Genomic DNA, 19705 nt, shown 5'->3' on the forward strand with positions numbered 1-19705 from the left:
GGTCCTCCTAGGGCTAACCTAAGTATGATTAAAAACTCGGCAGTTCTTTTCTAGGTCAGACCAGACCACTGACTTCTTCCTAGGCAAGGAGCTCATCAGTAACTTATATGATTTCCTAAACTATTTCTTACCATTTTTCTTAGTTGATTTCTTGAGGCTAATTTAAGTCTATGCATCCAGGCAAGGTGGCTCACACCTATAATCCTAGCTAGCAGTTTGGAAGGCCAAGATGGGAGGATCGCTTGAGCCCAGGAGTTCAAAACCAGGCTGTATAACATAGCCAGACCCTGTTTCTACGAAAAATTAAAAAAAAAAAAACAATTAGCTGGGCATGGCGGCACTCCCCTGTAGTCCCAGGTACTTGGGAGGCTCATGTAGGAGGATCACTTGAGCCTAAGAGTCAGGAGTTCAAGGCTGCAGTGAGCTGTGATGATGCCACTGCACTCCAGCCTGGGTGACAGAGTAAGACCTTGACTCTAAAAAAATAAATATTTTAAAAAATATGAAATTCTGGCTGAGTATGATGTCTCATGCCTATAATCCTAGCACTTTGGGAGGCCAAGGCGGGAGGATTGCTTGAAGCAAGTTCAAGACCAGCCTGAGCAACATAGTGAGACTGCCGTCTCTGCTAAATATGAAAATAAAAATTAGCCAGGTGTGGTAGCACACCTACAGTCCCAGCTACTCTCAGGAGGCTGAGGCAGGAAGATTGCTTGAGCCCAGGAGTTTGAGGCTTCAGTGAGCTATGATGATCCCTGCTGCACTCTAGCACAGACAACAGAGCAGAACCCTATCTGAAAAGATAAAACAAAACAAAAAACCAAAAAATCTTACGAGACTCAGTTCTTTCTTTTTGATAAGTCTACTTGTTCATATGGGCAGACAGTATTATTTAAGGTGATGATTCTAAAGCAGTGACAGTCCAGGCTTATTGTTTATAGTCATGACAAATAAAAAATAAATGCTTAATTTTTTCTCCCCTCTCAAAATAGAAAAGAACGCCCTATATCATTAGGGATTTTCCCGTTACCTGCTGGAGATGGATTGCTTACACCTGACACTCAGAAAGGAGGCGAGACCCCTGGATCAGAGCAATGGAAATTTCAGGAATTAAGTCAACCACGTTCTCATACCAGCCTGAAGGTAAACTTTATTCTGCTGAAATTGGCAATTTATATTTTATTGTAAGATTTCTTATTCTAATTGAAGTACTAGACAACCAAAGCATAATAAAATGTAATAGTTTATATACATTTTAGTTTATAAAATTGGTGTCTTTTTTTAAATTGGAAGCAAGCTCTTCCCAAAGAGTATTATTTTTTTACTGTTCTATTTCAAGTTATGTAGGAAAACAAAGTGAAGCATTATTACATCTTGATTAGCATACTAGTGACAAAAATTAGTTTCTATTTGATAAAGGCTATATATTTTGAATTTAGGGTGGGGTGACTAGTGAGCCTAATTATGTTTTTTAGAACTGAAAATCACTATTACCTGAAATCCTTGGTTCACTGTCTAAAGCTTCACAATTTAGTACAGTTTTATTTAAACACTGTTCCTTCCTCAAAACAACTTCATAAAGCAGTATACAAAAATGCATTGTGTTTAGCTAAAAAGATTTGGTGTTAGTTCATTATAGGTTATATTCTTGACCAACAACTTGTCATCAACTTGTAATAGGCATAATCAATAATATACTCTAAGCGTGGAGATAAATAATAATTAAATTTAAAAAATATTTATTTCCTTGTAACATTCTGAAAAAAATATTTAAAGTTATGATCTATGTCTTATAAAATGGAATACTTACAAGGGAATATTGATTATAAAAGATCCTTCGTTACGTTATAAAATCTACTTTATCATGAAACAAATAGGCCACCTACAATGAACACAAGTGAATTACTTATATCTTATCTCCTTTTTCTGCTTTATTTTTCTCGGTAATACTTATCATGGTCTAAGTATTTTGAGATAGCTCTTACAGTGCTTCTAAGATACTAAGTCATTTACTGTATATATTTGCCTCATGTGTTTCTCTTCACTAAGAACATAAATTCCAAGAGGTTTATTTTCTGCTGTATCCCTCACACTTAGAAAAGCGTTTACCACATGGTAGGCACTCAGAACATGTTTGTTGAATGAATTATTTGTTTTAGATGTTAGAAAGAATCTTTTGCAATAATATAAATGGTCTTTCAGCTCTAGAAATGGGGAGTCATTCAGAATCATTCTGTTGACTTTGGAAATGTGCTCAAAACAACAAGCAGTCAGTAAATATTGGATAGCTTTTCTCTTAATAAAAACTATTAACAGTAAGGTTTACCTCACCTTTTTCTCCTTCTTGCTCAATTTGTTAGAAGCTAATAGTGCTCAGTATTAATACACAGCAATACCACTGGGAAACTCTCTCATTCTTTACTCCTACGGCCACAGTGGCTTTTTTAGCCTGCCTGGAGGCTTAATAGATCTTCCAAAACATCTCATCTCTCCATCGCCTACTTGCCATGCCACCTTTCCCAAAACAAAATTAAGTAGGAGGGATAATTTTAATACATCAAAAATGTATCCCATATGGTAACTATATTTTAATTGCTATCCAAAAGTATACCTTAAGAAAAGATTATTATAATTCTCTTGTTATTTAATCCAATGACGTGCTGTGGCAGAACTTTACTGGCAAGTTATAAACCGTTTAGCAGATTATTCGTATAAACTTAAGTAGGGAGTTTTTTGTGTCCTCCCTAGAGATACTAAGGGAAGTATTCCCCAGAGTTTCTAAAACAAAATCCTATCTATTTCTACTTGGTCTGGACATGGAGCCACTAAATGGGATAGGCAACAGGTGAGGATTTCCAGGAATGAGGTGGTACGTTATAAAATGGCAAAAGTCCAGTGTGAAGTATGTCTACTGATTAGGGCATATACAGTATTTTATTATTCACCTAAGCCCTTGTCATTAACCACTATCTTTCTCTAACCTTACAAAGGCTGGAAGTCAGGTTTAGGGTTTACTCATGGGCCATATGATGTAACAGGAATTAGACTAGACTCTCTCTAATTTAAAATATCCTACAACTCTCATTTCTCCTGAGGACTTCGGGATGACCTAGCTGTATTTAGAGCATGTTTTGACTTCATTATGAAGAAAACCAAAAGTGTGAATTATAATTACCTTAATTTTACTAGCACAATTTTTCTGTGAAGTAAGGTTAAGGCAAAAATGTTCTGTGAGAAAGTCACATGATGGGTTATAACCAAGGAAACAGAGAACAATAGAAAATTCTGTGGCAGAATAGCAGATGAGGGGATTTGCCAGTGATCATAAAGTTACAGCCCTTCTTTGTTGCTACACTGCAAATTTCTCACTGTAAGAGACCTATAGTCAGTGAGGTTATAAATAATCCAGTGGATTTTCTAGGAATCATGCACCTAGAAAACGTACAAGTTTTTTCTCTCTCTTTTTTCCAAAGCTCTGTTGCCAGGGCTAGAGTACAGCGGTGTCATCACAGCTCCCTGCAACCTCAAACTCCTGGGCTCAAGTGATCCTCCCACTTCAGCCTCTCAAGTAGCTAGGCTACATGCTCGCACCACCACGCCTGGCTAATTTTTACATTTTTTTGTAGGGGTCACTCTATGTTTCTCAGGCTGGTCCCGAACTACTGGGCTCAAGCAATCCTCCCACCTTGGCCTCCGAAAGTCCTAGGATTATAGGAGTGAACCACCTTGCCTGCCCTCAAGTTCTTAGAAAGGAGAATTTATTTGTACATGTTGTTTCTTCTTTTTTCGGTACATATTATTTCTTGATTTATCTCACACTTATGGAGATTGATAAACAAGTACATGAATAAATAAAATAATAGAATTTCAAGTATTGTTATGTGCTATTAGGAAAGCAAGGTAAGCTAGAGAGTAATTAGTAGGGATGGGTGCTTATTTTAGGGTGGTGAGGGAAGGCCTTGGAGAAGGTGACTTGCACCCTGACATGGGAACATGCAGGTGCATGGAAAGATCTGAAAGAGGGTTTGAGGAAGATAAGATATTAATAGCAACTGTAAAGGCCCTGGGGTAGGGACATACTGGCATGTTTGAAGAACGGTGGTTTTCTCTTCACCCCACTCTTCAGGCTTTCAGTCCTACCAACTGCACCAACATGCCTTTTGTCAAGATTGCCAAAAGCACCCATCTTTCCAAATCTAACAGAACATTCTCAGTCTTCATCTTTCTTTTTAACAGCATTTGATGTATTTGAATACATTCAGCTTCTTGAAATGCTTCTTGCTTTAGCTTGCTACCATCCCCTGCTGGCCCCCCAACTAGTTTTCTTCACTGCTCCTTCTCTATTGCTGGATTCTCTTCTACTTTTGGACCTCTCAGTGTTGGGATACCCCAGGGCTTAAACCTCAGCCTTGCTCTTAATCTGGGTAGATCAAATTCCATTTCTGTAAATGCCATCCACGCATCAAGATTCACAAATTTGAATCCTAACCTTGATCCCTTCCCTGAACTCCAGGCCTCTGTATCCAATTGCTTTTCTTTTCTTTCTTTCTTTCTTTCTTTCCTTCTTTCTTTCTTTCCTTCTTTCCTTCTTTCTTTTTCTTTCTTTCTCTCTTTCCTTCCTTCCTTCCTTTCCTTTCCTCTCTCTCTCTCTCTCTCTCTCTTTCCTTCCTTCCTTCCTTCCTTCCTTCCTTCCTTCCTTCCTTCCTTCCTTCCTTCTTTCCTTTCCTTTCCTTTCCTTTCCTTTCCTTCCTTCCTTCCTTCCTTCCTTCCTTCCTTCCTTCCTTCCTTCCTTCCTTCCTTCCTTCCTTCCTTCCTTTCTTTCCCTCTTTCCCTCTTTCCCTCTCTCTCTCTCTCTCTCTCTCTTCTTTCTTTCTTCCTTTCTTTCCTCTCACTCTGTTGCCTGGGCTAGAGTGCCGTGGCATCAGCCTAGCTCACAGCAACTTCAAACTCCTGGGCTTAAGCAGTTGTTCTGCCTCAGCCTCCCAAGTAGCTGGGACTACAGGCATGTGCCACCATGCCCAGCTTATTTTTTTTTCCTATATATATTTTTAGCTGTCCATATAATTTCTTTCTATTTTTAGTAGAGACGGGGTCTCACTCTTGCTCAGGCTGGTCTCGAACTCCTGACCTCAAGCGATCCTCCCGCCTCGGCCTCCCAGAGTGCTAGGATTACAGGGGTGAGCCACCTCGCCCGACCTGCTTTTCTTTATAGTTTCCCCAAATATATATGTTTTACCTTGCTTAGGTCACCACCAGTAGAAACACCCTCTTTAAAGGCCGATCCAAATGTCACAGTTTACATAAACCCTTACTTGATACCCTATTGATAGTCCTTGAATTGAGTTTAGAGATCAGTTCAAGGCAGACAGCAGAGGATTTTTCGTTTGTTTTAAACTTTTGCTGGCATTAAATTGTCCAGCTTTATTTATTTATTTTACTTTTTTTTTTTTTTTTTTTTAAGAGACAAGGCTCCACTATGTTTCCCAGACTGGACTAGAACTCCTGGGCTCAACTGATTCACCTCAGCCTCCCAAGTAGCTGTGACTATAGGCACATCTGACTGCACCTGGCTGGAGGAGTTTTATATTGCATCATTAAAAGAAATTTTTTTCTGGGGACGTCTAGGGAAATTGATAAAAAGAAACTCCTTATGTTAAATGACCAAAACTGTTCTGTTAAAAAAAAAGTGCTATAAGGCTGGGAATGGGCAAAATGATAAGGTGAGGCTGTTCATTTAACTGAATTACATTCACGAACAAGCTGCAAATAAAGAAGGAATTAGAGAACAAAAGGGCAAGTATAACCAAGACAAGAACTTGCCTTGCCAGATATTAAGACTATAAAGCTTTAATTATTAAGATGGTATAGTATTGCTTTACCTTCCCTTCCTCTTTCCTTTCTGCACAATTCAGTCCTGAGGCCACAGGTAGGGCAGAGCAAGGTTAGGCTCAGCAGGGTGAGGCAGGAGTGGGGTTGGTATCACAACCAAGCAAGATTAGGAGGGTATCCATGAAGGGATGGCCTGGTGTAGAAAGTTAGAGCCCCAGCCGTGTCAAGGACATCCCTGTAGAGGGGCAGCCTGGCTTCGGGGGCATCATATTCTAAATAGGGTGATGGGACCCTCCCCAAGGAGAGGTGCCAGGCATAGAGCGTGAGCCTGAGCAGGTGAGGAAGGCAGCATCTGTGTGTATGTGGGGGGTGAGGAGGCTGGAATGGAGGAGAAAGAAGATGTATAGGAAGAGAAGGGCATGAGTAGGGGGTTGTAGTGGCAGAGAGGAGAGACCATAAGAGACTTCAGCCCTAGAAGTCAAGGGCCAAGAGAGTTCTAGAATGGAAGGAGTTGTCAGCAGGGTTAGATGGTGTGGAGAAAAGAGTAGAATGAGGACTAAATTTGTACATTTGTAGGTGTAGGTTTGAGTCGTTAGAGTTGTAGGGCCAATAACAGGAGTAAATGTGCATTATAAAAGGAGGAAGTAGGAAGTACAGACTACTTAAGAAAGGTGGTGGTGGAAGGAGAGAAAAAGCATAACTTGAGGTGGAAGTTGACAGGTTAGAGGTACTTTTAGAATGGGAGAGACTAGGTTGTTTGTGTGCTCAGAAGAGAATTGAATAGAAAGAAAAATTGAACACAAGAGAGTGAAGAAAGGTAATTGATACATCAGAATCCTAGAAGGTGGGCAGGGGAAAGGAATCATGTATCCCAATTGCAATTCAAGTCTTCTTCCTTGATGGGACACCATCATTTTTCCTAGTCTTTTATTATTACCAATAATAATGTGGTGAATAACCAACCAAGGCCTAGCAAACAGCATGAAAATTATATGGATGGGATAATGCACACACACACATACACACATATGTATACATACTCCAGAAAAGTATTTTTTTTTTCTTTGAAGAGTATTCTGGTTGTTGATTATTAGTAGAATGTGACTTTTAGAACTGAGAAAAAGCTAGAAAGAAATTAGGTAGGTACCTACTTATGAAAAATTTAAAGAGCTCTTTTAAAACCATGTGACTTGAAATACTTTAGTAGAACTCCTGTGAGTTCTTGTTAGCATAGTTTGGTATGTAAAGCCAGTGGTCAATGTGTGCTGCATTCTTCAGGGGATGTGCTTAGCATACAGAGTGGGAAATGTCTAAACAGAGCCAGCATTCTTGTTGAAAAGAATTTTCCATCCTCCTCCCTTTGTGGTTAAATTCTAAAATTGTTCCTGAGTTTTCCCAAGCTTGAATTCTCTTGAATTCCCAAGCTTGAATTTTTATAGTAGTTGAACTGTATTTCTGTATTGTCTATTATGAAAGATTCCTATTATAAAATGCATGTGTAATTTTAAATTATGAAACAGTTAAAGCTCTCAGTCTTCAAAAACTTTTTTTCTTTTTCTTTTTGCTGTTTTTGAGACGGGGTCTCAGTTGCCCTGGCTAGAGTGCAGTGATGTCATCATAGCTCACTGCCACCTCAAACTCCTGGGCTCAGGTGATTCTCCTGTCTCAGCCTCCTGAGTAGCTGGGACTACAGGTGCACACCACCACGCCTGACTAATTTTTCTATTTTTTTGTAGAGACAGGGTCTTGCTCTTGCTCAGGCTGGTCTCGAACTCCTGACCTGAAGTGATTTTCTCACCACAGCCTCTGAAAGTGCTACAATTATAGGCAAGAGCCACCATGCCCAGCCTAAAAACTTTTTTTGAAGTAATTTTAGACTTACAGAAAAGTTGTAAAAATAGTACAGAAGTCTCATATACTCTTCACCCAGTATCCCTTAATGTTAGCTAACCATAGTATAATTATCAAAACTAAGAAATTAACATTGGTACAATACTATTAGCTAAACTGCTGACTTGTATTCAGGTTTCACCAGCTTTTTTACTAGTGTTCTTTTTCTGTTCTGGGATCCAATCCAGGATCCCACATTGCATTTAGTCGTTATGTCTCAGCCTTTCCAATGTGTGACAATTCATCGATCTTTTCTTGTCTTTCATGATCGTAAGACTTTTTAAAATTAAAGAGTACTGGGCCAGGCGCGGTGGCTCACACCTGTAATCCTAGCACTCTGGGAGGCCGAGGCGGGTGGATCGCTCGAGGTCAGGAGTTCAAGACCAGCCTGAGCAAGAGTGAGACCCCCGTCTCTACTAAAAATAGAAGAAATTATCTGGCCAACTAAAAATATATATAGAAAAAATTAGCTGGGCATGGTGGCGCATGTCTGTAGTCCCAGCTACTCGGGAGGCTGAGGCAGTAAGATCGCTTCAGCCCAGGAGTTTGAGGTTGCTGTGAGCTAGGCTGTTGCCATGGCACTCACTCTAGCCCGGGCAACAGAGTGAGACTCTGTCTCAAAAAAAAAAAAAAAATTAAAGAGTACTGGTTAGTTATTTTGTAGAACATCTCTCCATTTGGGCTTCTCTGATGATTTCTCATGATTAGACTGAGGCTATACATTTTTGGTAAAAATACCACACAAGCCTTATATCTTTTCTTATTATTTTACTGTTATGTCAAAGTGTAAATAATGTTGATAAGTCTTACTAGTAGTAATGTTAACTTTGGTCACTTAGTTCAGCTGGTATGTGTCAGATTTCTCCATTGTAAAGTTACTGTTTTTCCTTTTATAATTAAAAAATATCTTGGTGGATATACTTTGACACTATGCAAATATCCTGTTTCTGCTCAAACTTTCATCCCCTGATTTTAGCCTCCATCAGTGGATCTTGCCTACAAGAATTACAAATAAAATATTACTAATGATTGTTTTCTGTTTTTTTTCATCCCTCTACATTAATTGGAATGCTTCTGTAAGAGAGAGCTATCCTCTTCCTTCCCTCCCTCCATTCAGTTTGGACTCAATGGAGATATATATTTTATTCTGTGGGCTATCCAAACCTGTTATTTTTTTTGGTTTCTCGAATTGTTCAATTGTTCCAGCTTTTGCCATTGGGAGCTCTTTCAGGTTGTCTCCTGTACTCTTTAGATATGCCCCATCCGTTTTTGAGGACTTCCTTCCTTACTGGCACTGTAAGATGCTCCAAGCTCTTATGTTTTCCCTGCCCCAGCCCTAAAAAATCTACTTCTTCAAGGAGCCCTGGCTCATTTTTTTGGGAGAATGCTATTCAGGAACCAATATGTAGGCATTAAGTGTATTTAATGCTTAGAATCTCCTTGCTTTTGGGCATTCTCTTTCTTTGATGCTCCTGTTGGGTTTTTCTGTTAGTTTATACTCTGTATTACCTCCATATAGATTTTATATTAGTGTATACAGTAGGGGAAAATAAAAATAGGATTTTAAGAAAAAATGGATTATATGTTATAATATTTCATATTGTTTTTGCTTGTGACAGTGGATAAGGAATTTGTTCTATAACCTCAATTTTTACTTATAAACTTTTTTCCTCATATTTATCTTCATTTGATAACTTTGGGAACCACTCATAGAAAACAGGGTTTGAAGGAGAAAAAGGGTAAAGATTCAGTCCTTTCAATCTTTTTGTATTGTTTCCCCTTTTGAACTTATGCTTGGGGGCCAGGCGCAGTGGCTCACTTCTAGCACGTTGGAAGGCTGAGGTGGGAGGATTGCTTGAGGCTGGGAGTTTGAGACCAGCCTAAGCAACATGGCAACTCTGTGTCTACAAAAATTTTTTAAAAAATGGGGGGTGGGGGGAGGGGATGGGTGTATGCCTACATGATGAGTGCGTTGCGCACCGTCTGGGGAATGGTCATGTTTGAAGGTGCTGACTCGGGGAGGTGGGGGGGTGGGGGGAGGGGATGGAGGTATGACTACATGGTGAGTGCCAGGCACACTGTCTGGGGAATGGACACGCTTGAGGCTCTGACCCAGGGGGATGGGCTGGACATGGGCAATATATATAACCTGAGCTTTTGTACCCCCATAATAAGCTGGAAAAAAAAATTAGCTGGGTATGGTGGCGCACACCTGTAGTCCCAGCTACTTCGGAGGCTAAGGCAGCAGGATCACTTGAACCCAGGAGTTTGAGGTTGCAGTGAGCTACGATGATGCCACTGCACTCTAGCCCAGGCAACAGAGTAAGAACCTGTCTCCAAAAAAAAAAAAAACTTTTCTTGGGGAAGGGGGAGTGGAATTAGTTCTCTGTTAGTGGATTTTTTTTTCTTTTTGGTATATTTACTGTGTTGTATATTGACCAAGATGCTTATGTAGGAAAATTGGTAAAAGTCTAAATAAACAACACTGTTTGAAAATGATGGTGTTGGAAGCTTATATTTTGAATGTGGCTTCTACAGATGTTTAATCTTTAAGCAAGCTTTTAGAATAGGAAAAGTTGTTTTAAATATTTCCTGTTGAAGAAAATGACCTTGCTTTTTCACTTTCAAAAATATTTATTGATACTCACTATGTTAGGCACAATGCCATGTATTAGAATGTTGTTAAGGTGCTCAGAGGTCTAGATATTTTATAAAACAGGCTTAATACTTTCTCTTAAAAAGTTATATTACTACTCGGGAGGCTGGCTGAGGTGGGAGGACTGCTTGAAGCCAGGAGTTTTAGGCTACAGTGTAGTGTAATCATGCCTGTGAGTAGCCATGCACTCCACTTGGCCAACACAGTGATACCCCATCTCTTAAAAAAAAGTTACATTAATTCAGTTTCACGATTTTTAATAACTTTGAAGACTATAGATTAAAAATGGAAAGTTTCTCCAACTCTAAATTTCACTCCCTCCCCCATCGTTGTAATAGTTGATGTATCCTTTGGACCTTTTTCTTTACATATGTACATAGATAGCACATACTTACATAATGTCTTTTTAAGATAAATGAATTTATATTATAATTATCTTCCTACAGCTTGCTTTTTTTTTTTCATTTTATAATGTATCTTGACAATCATTCTACTTTTACATAGGGAGAACCACCCAAATTTTTACCTAGTTTTTGATGAAATGAATAGTTGAGAATGGTTAAAGATGTTGAGAATCCAGAATCAAAGTAAGTGCTTTCATCACCGAAAAAAGAGAGGGAAAAAAAAAAGTAATTATGTGAAGCGTTAGATATGTTAATTGGCTTGATTGTAGTGATTATTTCACAATGTATATCAAAACATCAAGTTTTATACCTTAACTATGTACCATTTTTATTTGTCAATGATATTAATAAAGCTAGAAAAAAATCTAATAAATAAGAGGCAATCTGGCTTCTATAAAGTGATCATGCCTTGCTAATCTGTGTTTTTTGAGGGAATTAACTGAGAGCCAGCAGCTGTATTAACTGAGAGCTAGCAGCCTCAAAAAATACTTTGATGACTTTCCAGACCAAGAGTGTTTAAAACTTGAGTTTGCTTTGTGTTTAAGAGAAATTCTGTCCCATAGAGGGAAAATGTATAGATAGAAATAAAGAATATGAATAAATAGATGTTTTTATGAAAAAATTTTTTTAAAATTTGTTTTAATATTTCAGTACCTTGATCTTGGAAAGAAAAAAGATTTGAGTCTTGGTGACCCTTCAATCATTAGTGTTATTTAACAGTTTTAGAAATGATAGGAGGAGAAAGGAGGGTGTAGTAAACTTTTCGAAGTATGCCACACTGAATTAGTATGTTAAACAGAGTGACTAGAATAAATGTCAGGAAGATTTCATAGAGTAGAAAAAAGGGTTAAGTGATAAGCTGCTTATCAACAAATATAAGGTATAACACTAATCCACACAGTGGCTTCTGAACCATGATATCACTTAAATAAACTAGAGTTTGGTTTTTTTTCTTTAAGACTTGATAAGCAAAGAGAACGAGAGTCTTAAAGGAGGTAATCTTAAAACAAAACAAAACCCTCACACCTTCATTTTAAACATAGTACTAACATAACAGATGAATGAATTTTGTATCCTGAGAGATAGTACAAGCCAAAAATACAAATATGTGAAAACCTAGTAAATACATAATTTTTTTCTCTTTTGTAATCTTTCCCTCTTCCCAGGTCAGCAATAGTCCTGAACCTCTGAAGGCTATAGAACAGGAGGTGAGAATGGTGTTTCAAAACATATTACGTAAAGTAAACAAAAGTGATTAACTACTGGTTACTTCCTCAACTGCTGTTCTCAAGAAATCAGTTGCTTGGTTTGGGAGACTATTGATGTTATTCACTGAAATAGAAAACTATTTCCTCTACGATGGTTGCCAGGGCTTTATTTTAATCTGTAATTTACTCCTCCTCCAAAGTAAGCATTTTAAAATTAAAGGAGAAAAAAATACAAGTAAATCCTATGGAAATTCAGACTCTGTTTCCATTTATCTAGCTCTAGGTAGGAAAACTAGTATACTTTGCCACAGATACCTTCCGCAGGGCCAAATGTACGTATCAGGAGATAGTCCAGTGTGTCATTTTACTGTGGGCTGCTTCCCTAGTTTAATAGATTCTTTAGCTCCAGTCTGGCTTTATTCAGCAAACACCTGTTAATAGCCTGTGTGACAAGGCTTGCGCTGGGCACTGCTAGGTCCAGGGTTGACCCTGGGTCCATGGAAGCTCTCCAGCATTGACAATGAAACTGTGTCTTCTTCCTTCAGAAATATCCTCAGTGTTAGGACATTCATACCTTTCTTTTAATAATCTGAATTCTCCTGAACCTACAATACTATTTATATCTAGATGTATTTTACCTAAATGTCAGTGTCTAGAGTTTTGGTTTTCATTGTTTTCTTTGGGTCACAAATTCCTTTAGGAATCAAATTATTTGAAACTCTCTAGAAAAACACATGTACACACAGAATTTTGTGACTTTTTTTATGCCATAGAATTGTAAATCAGAAGAGTTTAAGAACTGCTTTAGAAACTTACTTAGGGAGAAAGAAATGTAAATATAAAAATTATAAGGTGATGCGTGTTTTATAGTGAGGAATTTTATATTGGCCTAGTTATTTGTGTAATAATTTTTTTTTATTTTCATTGGCTTAAAACCTTCAAATCTAAAAGACAGATAAATTTATGTAACAGAGTTGTTTGCCCTTTTACTTAGCTTATTTTGGATGAAGTTCAAGCTACTTAGGAAAACACTACATTCGAAAATGTAGTGTTTGTAAGTTGTCCTTAATGGGATAACTTATTTTCTATGGTTGTAAATGTAGTTTATAGTCTGTTAGAAAGTAAGTAGTTATGGTGCAATCCCAGATAACACATGACGTTTATATTCTATATGGCACTAAGTGCATGGTACATTCGATGAATGGAACAATTGGAAATATTTTGAATGGCTTGTAGGCTTTTAGCTTGATATCTAAACCAGTAATAAAATAGCATAAAGACCATATTGCTTTTACCACAGTGTCTCAAGTGAAACTAAAAGTAATAACACTGTTTTTTGTATGTGTGGTAAAACACATATTTACTGTCTTAACCATTTTTAAGTACATAGTTTAGTAGTGTTAAGTATGTTCATATTATTACAAAACAGATCACCTAAACTTTTTATCTTGTAAACTTAAAACTCTACATCCATTAAACAATAATTTCCCTTTCCACCTCAATGCCAGCACCTAGTAACCACCATTCTACTTTGTGTTTCTATGAATTTGACCTCACACATTATTAATAGATACCAGTATAAATAGAACCATTGTAGTATTTATCTTTTTGAGATTGGCTTATTTCACTTAGCATAATATCTTCAGGGTTTATCTATATTATACCATGTGACAGGATTTCCTTCCTTTTTAAGGCTGAATAATACTTTAGTGTATGTCTATACCACATTTTGTTTATCTATTTATCTGTTGATGGACATTTGGGTTTTTTCCACCTCATGGCTATTGTGCATAATGCTTTTACGAAAATGAGTATACAAATATATCTTTGAGACCCTATTTTCACTTTTGGATATATACCCAGACTTTAGATTGCTGGATAATATGGTAGTTCTTTTTTTTTTTCTTTCTTTCTTTCTTTCTTTCGTTTTTTTTTTTTTTTTGAGACCGTATCTCTCTCTGTTGCTAGGCTAGAGTGCACTGGCATTATTGTAGCTCGCTGCAACCTCTAACTCTTGGGCTCAAGTGATCCTCCTGCCTCAGCCTCCCAGAGTGCTACGATTACATGCACCAGACCGGTAGTTCTATTTTTAATTTTTTTAAGGACCCTCTATACTGTTTTCCAGAGCAGTTGCATCATTTTACAGTCCTACCAACAGTACACAAGAGTACTGATTTCTTTACATCCTCACCAACATTGTTATTTTCTATTTTGAGGGTTTTTTTTTTAAATAGTAGCCATCCTAATGTGAGTGAGGTGATACTTCATTGTGGTTTTGATTTGTATATCTTTGATGATTAGTGATGTTCATCACCTTTTCATGTGCTTGTTGGCCATTGGCTTATTATCTTTGAGTTACATCTATTGTTTGAAAACACAATTTAAACATGCACAGGTGTGCGCCATTCTTTTATATAGTGCTACAGTTCCAAATCAGGTCCTTGCTTTTTATGGACATTCTCCAATGACATGTACAGCCAATAATGGGACTATTCCTTAAGGACTTTGAAGAGGGGAAAATGAGATTACAAAATAAGTAAGTTTGTCAGAAAGATACTTGACAACTGTGTAAATCTCCATGTTTTGTACTACTCATGCCATTGAAAAAGATATTTTAATGATGTCAGACATTAGGATTTGATAGGCTAGGCAGTGGTCTTCAAATAACTGAAGCGGCATTTTTTGCAATCAAGACTGTTAGCCAAACCAGTACAGCCTGTCACATGACCTACAAAGTCTAATATAATATAAAATAGAAATTTACAGTCTCAAGAAGCCACAGATTGAATGTGAAATAATAGCATATATCTACCTTGAAACTTTTTGATGAATAATTCATAATAAATACTTTTAGTTTTCATTTAGGTACTAATAAGAATTTTCCCTAGTTTTGTGTATACAATCATTCATCGCTTACCAACAGAGACATGTTCTGAGAAATGCATTGTGAGGTGATTTTGTCATTGTGCAAACATCATAGAGTGTACTTACACAAACCAGGATGGTATAACCTATTATGCATTAGTCTATGTGGTATGAGCTATTGTTCTAGGCTGCAAACCTGTACAACATGTTACCGTAATGAGTACTGTGGGCAGTTGGAACACCATGGTAAGTATTTGTGTCTGTGAACATATGTAAACATAAAAAAGGTATAGTAAAAATACGGTATAAAAGATTTCAGAAAAAAATATGGTACACTTATGTGGGGCACTTACAATGAATGGAGCTTGCAAGACTGAAAGCTGCTCTGGATGAGTCAATGAGTGAGTGGTGATTGAATGTGAAGTCCTAGGACATTGCTGTAGATTACTGTAGATTTTATAAACACTGTATACTTAGGCTACATTAAATTTATAAAAGTGTTTTTTTCTTTCTTCAATAATAAATTAACCTTAGCTTACTTGAAACCTTTTACTCTATAAACTTTTTAAATTTCTTAAACTTTTTCACTCTTTTGTAATAACTCTTAGCTTAAAACACAAACACATTGTACAGCTACACAAAATATTTTCTTTATGAGCTTTTTTCTATTAAAATTTATTTAATTTTTTTTCCTTTTTAAACCTTTGTGTTGAAACTGAGACAAACACACACTAGCCTAGGCCTACATAGGATCAGGATCATCAATATCATTGTCTTCTACCTCCACATCTTCTCCCACTGGAAGGTCTTCAGGGTCAATGACCTGTATGGAGCCGTCATCTCCGATGATGACGGTGTGGTCTCCTGAAGGACCTGCCGAAGGCTGTTTCACTGTTAGCTTTTTTTTTTATAAGTAGAAGGAGGACATTGTAAAATAATGTTAGAAAATATAGTAAATACATAAACCAGTAACATAGTCATTTATTATCAGGTATTACCCACTGCACATAATTGTATGGGCTCTACTTTTTTATGCCTGGCAGCGCTGTAGGTTTGTTTACAGCAGCATCATCACAAACATGAGTAATATATTGTGCTGTGACATTATGATGGCTATAACCTCATTAAGGCAATAGGAATTTTTCAGCTCCGTTGTAATCTCAGGGGACCACCATCATATATGAAATTCATTGTTGACCAAAACTTTGTTATGTGGCATATGACTGTATTATCTTATGAGTGTACAGTTGACCAAAAGTAATATATTTTATCTTTTAACAGGTTGATATTTAAGCTTGTCTCTCTTCATTTTGTCTTTAGTTAGAGGCAGATAGTGAGGTATAGTGTAAAAATATTATGCCCCTAGCCAAATGGTGTGGCAGACTTCTTTTCTGCTAATCTTAGGAACTTTATGTCACTACTGCCTGGGAGACCAAGGAGAAATACTTTTTGCAAACTATTCCCCTAAAATTCAGAACTTTTCCGTCCTCCACTCTCAAGTACAGCCCACACAGTGAGCTATTTTAAAGAGTGTAAAATATTTTTATGTGGTAAGTATAAAAGGGAAGTAAGTTACACATAAATATAATAAATCTCATGTTATTTGGATAGTCTAGGACAAATTTAAAACATCATTTTCTTCTAAGTAGATCCTGATTTACCACTTCCTTGTAGCCTAAAACCCTGGGATCTTTGAGGTATTATAATCCTTTTTCTGTTTGAGATTCAACTCTCCCCTGGTTATTTTATTTCATGCTCCCAGATCCACAAATGAATTTGGGAGGTGGGCTTTTGCCAAACTGTATATATTGCGAACACTTTAATTCCTAAGTACAAATTTTTTTAAAGTGAAAATAACCAGACTTTTTGAGAGGTGGGAGACTGGAATGATAAGGAAGAAGAAGTAATAATTTTTCTACTTTCAAGAGGTAAATTACAAAAGTCCAAGATTGATCTCAAATTATTTATTTTTCAAATGGTTTCAAAGGTGTATCAATTTTCTCAGTATAGATGAACTTTATATTCTCTAGGGCTTTCTGAATCCACAGTCTTGATATAGGTTTAAGTGCTTTCATCAACACTTTTTGTCAAGAAGATAGACTTTTTAATTAATTAATTAACTTATGAGACAGGGTCTCACTCTGTTGCGCAGGCTGGAGTGCAGTGGCCTGATCATAGTTCAGTGTAACCTCGAATTCTGGGCTCAAACAAACTTCCCACCTCAGTCTCCTGAGTAGCTGGGACTGCAGGTATGCACCACCATGCCCAGCCAACCTTTAAAATTTTTTGTAGAGACAGGGTCTTGCTGTGTTGCCCAGGCTGGCCTCAAACTCCTGGCCTCAAGCAGTCCTTCTACCTCGGCCTCCTAAAGTGCTGGAATTGCAGGTGTGAGCCACTGCACCTGGACTATTTTGTATTTTTAAATGTGTATTAAATTCCAAACCTTTAAAGAATGGGAATCCATGTATATGACAAAACAAATATGAGTTAGCTAGGCTGTTAAATTAATCAAAATAATACCACTTTTATTTTTTAATAGGGTACACATCAAAGCAAAGACAAAGAGAGTGGTGCTCAGAGGGACTGGGAGCTGTCTTCAATACAGGCCTCTTTGGCTCTGGAAATATTATCATCAGTTTTTCTGACTTAACTACTCCAAACAAGCTAATTTGCTGGACTTAGCAGATTTTTGTCAGATACTTCTATATTAGGTGCCAGTTACCAGCTGGAGAAAATAGTCAGCAATTTTATCTTTTAATTTTAAGGGAGGAGGAGGTGATAAAGAATTAAGCTATTTATTTCTTTGGTTTGTCTTCCTTCTCATTGAAAATCAGCCTAGTATGAGATGCAAATAAGAAAATAATTGTACAGTTCAGATAATTTTATTAGTGTATGGCCAGTAGTGTACTTCACATGACAGATAATCATTTATTTATATTTAATTTTTAAAATTTTTTTTTAAGAGTTGGGATCCAGCTTTGTCACCCAGGCTGGAGTGCAGTGGTGTGATCACAGCTCACTTCAACCTCAAGTTCTTGGGCTCAAGGGATCCTCCCGAGCAGCTGGAACTACAGGCATGTGCCACCGTGCCCAGCTAATATTTTTATTTTTTGTAGAGACAGGACTCTCACTATGTTGCCCACACTAGTCTGGAACCCCTAGCCTCAAGTGATCCTTACGCCTCGGCCTCCTAACGTGCAAGGATTATAGACGTGAGCCACTGTGCCCAGCCAAACAAAGTTATCTTAAACACAAGCCAATAACGATAGCCCCCAATTCATAAATAGTATGAATGGATTTTTTTTTCCTCAAAGTTTTCTTCATTGGGGTGAGAAACCTGCGGCCTTGGGGCCACATGTGGCCTTCTGGATCCTTGAATGTGGCCTTTTGACTGAATCCAAATTTTACAGAACAAATCATTTTAATAATGGATTTAAATCCCTTTTAATAAAGGGATTTGTTCTGTAAAGTTTGGATTCAGTCGAGGGGCTGCACTTGGAAAGAATACAAAAGTATTATGAGCAGGAAAAAAGTTTGTGTACTATCTATAGTTACTTTATATGCTTTTTTAAAAACTTTGGGACCATACTTCATAGATCATTTTATATTCTGATATGTATGTATATTTAATTGATCATACTGTATAACACTGTTTTAATCCTCACCGTCTCTGTAAAATATTGTGAATATTTTGCATCTCGGTAAATATTCTGCAACAAGTTTTTAATTGCTGTATAATGTGTACCACAGTTTACTTACTCTCTTATTTTGGGACATTCAAGTTTGCAATGTTTTATTGTTTGTTTTATTGTGGTAAAGACCACTTAACATGAGACCTACTGTCTTAAAATTTCAAGTATATAACACATTATTGTTTTTTTTGTTTGTTTGTTTTTTGAGACAGAGTCTCAGTTTGTTGCCCAAGCTAGAGTGCCGTGGCGTAGCCTAGCTCACAGAAACCTCAAACTCCCAGGCTCAAGCAATTCTTCTGCCTCAGCCTCCCAAGTAGCTGAGACTACAGGCATGTGCCACCATGCCCGGCTAATTTTTTCTATATATTTTTAGTTGTCCAGATAATTTTGTTCTATTTTTGGTAGAGACAGGGTCTTGCTCTTGCTCAGGCTGGTCTCGAACTCCTGACCTCGAGCGATCCTCCCTCCTCGGCCTCCCAGAGTGCTAGGATTACAGGCGTGAGCCACCGCGCCTGGCCACATTATTGTTTATTATAGGTACACCGTGGTACAGCAAATCTCTAGAGCTTTTTTCTTGTTTTTATTTCTTAAGAAGTAAGGCTGAAGAAGTGGTTATGTGTCTTGCTAGACTAAAACTGTATGCCTATTGATTAATAACTCCCATTTCCCTCTCCTCCTAGCCCTGACAACTACCATTTCACTCTTTGCTTCTATGAATTTGTTTGCAGTTTTTTACTGTTATAAATGGCAATGTGTATGCATCTTTAAAAAATTTTTTTTTATTTTTAAAGATGAGGTCTCACTATGTTGTCCAGCCTGGTCTAGAACACCTAGCTCAAGCAATCTTGCTGCCTTAACCTCCTGAGTAGCACTACTATGCCTTGCTAGCTTTGATTATTTCTTTGAAAGTATACGTATTTTTTCCAATTTAACATATATTTAAGTAAGTCTTGTACTCTAGCATGGACATGCTGGGGTTTTTTGTTTTTTTTTTTTTCCTTTTGATGGATTCAGAATCTCAAGAGAAGATTCAATTTTGGTAAATAGGTCATTGTCTGTCATGGGTATATGTGTTTCTTAAAATGATGATGAGCAATAAGGTAATGAGTAGCTGACGGATTATTGTACAAGGGCAAGTACAGTATAAACTGTCAAAAGTTG

The 19705-nt window shown here is 37.3% G+C and overlaps 1 protein-coding gene across 8 annotated transcripts in view; it reads left to right on the top strand.

Moving 5' to 3' along the window:
• The window catches only part of SPAG9 (sperm associated antigen 9), a 132973-nt gene that overhangs the window by 61158 nt on the left and 52110 nt on the right, over positions 1-19705 (top strand). For 4 of the 8 annotated variants that reach the window (XM_045526945.1, XM_045526947.1, XM_045526949.1 and 1 more), the window contains 2 exons: positions 993-1143; positions 11946-11987. In XM_045526945.1, the coding sequence (XP_045382901.1) occupies positions 993-1143; positions 11946-11987 (193 nt within the window). The remainder of the gene's footprint in view (positions 1-992; positions 1144-11945; positions 11988-19705) is intronic. The other 4 variants (XM_045526948.1, XM_045526950.1, XM_045526951.1 and 1 more) reach the window with 1 other exon arrangement.

The sequence above is a fragment of the Lemur catta genome, chromosome 15 (assembly GCF_020740605.2).
Source record: "Lemur catta isolate mLemCat1 chromosome 15, mLemCat1.pri, whole genome shotgun sequence".
Lineage (NCBI taxonomy): Eukaryota > Metazoa > Chordata > Mammalia > Primates > Lemuridae > Lemur > Lemur catta.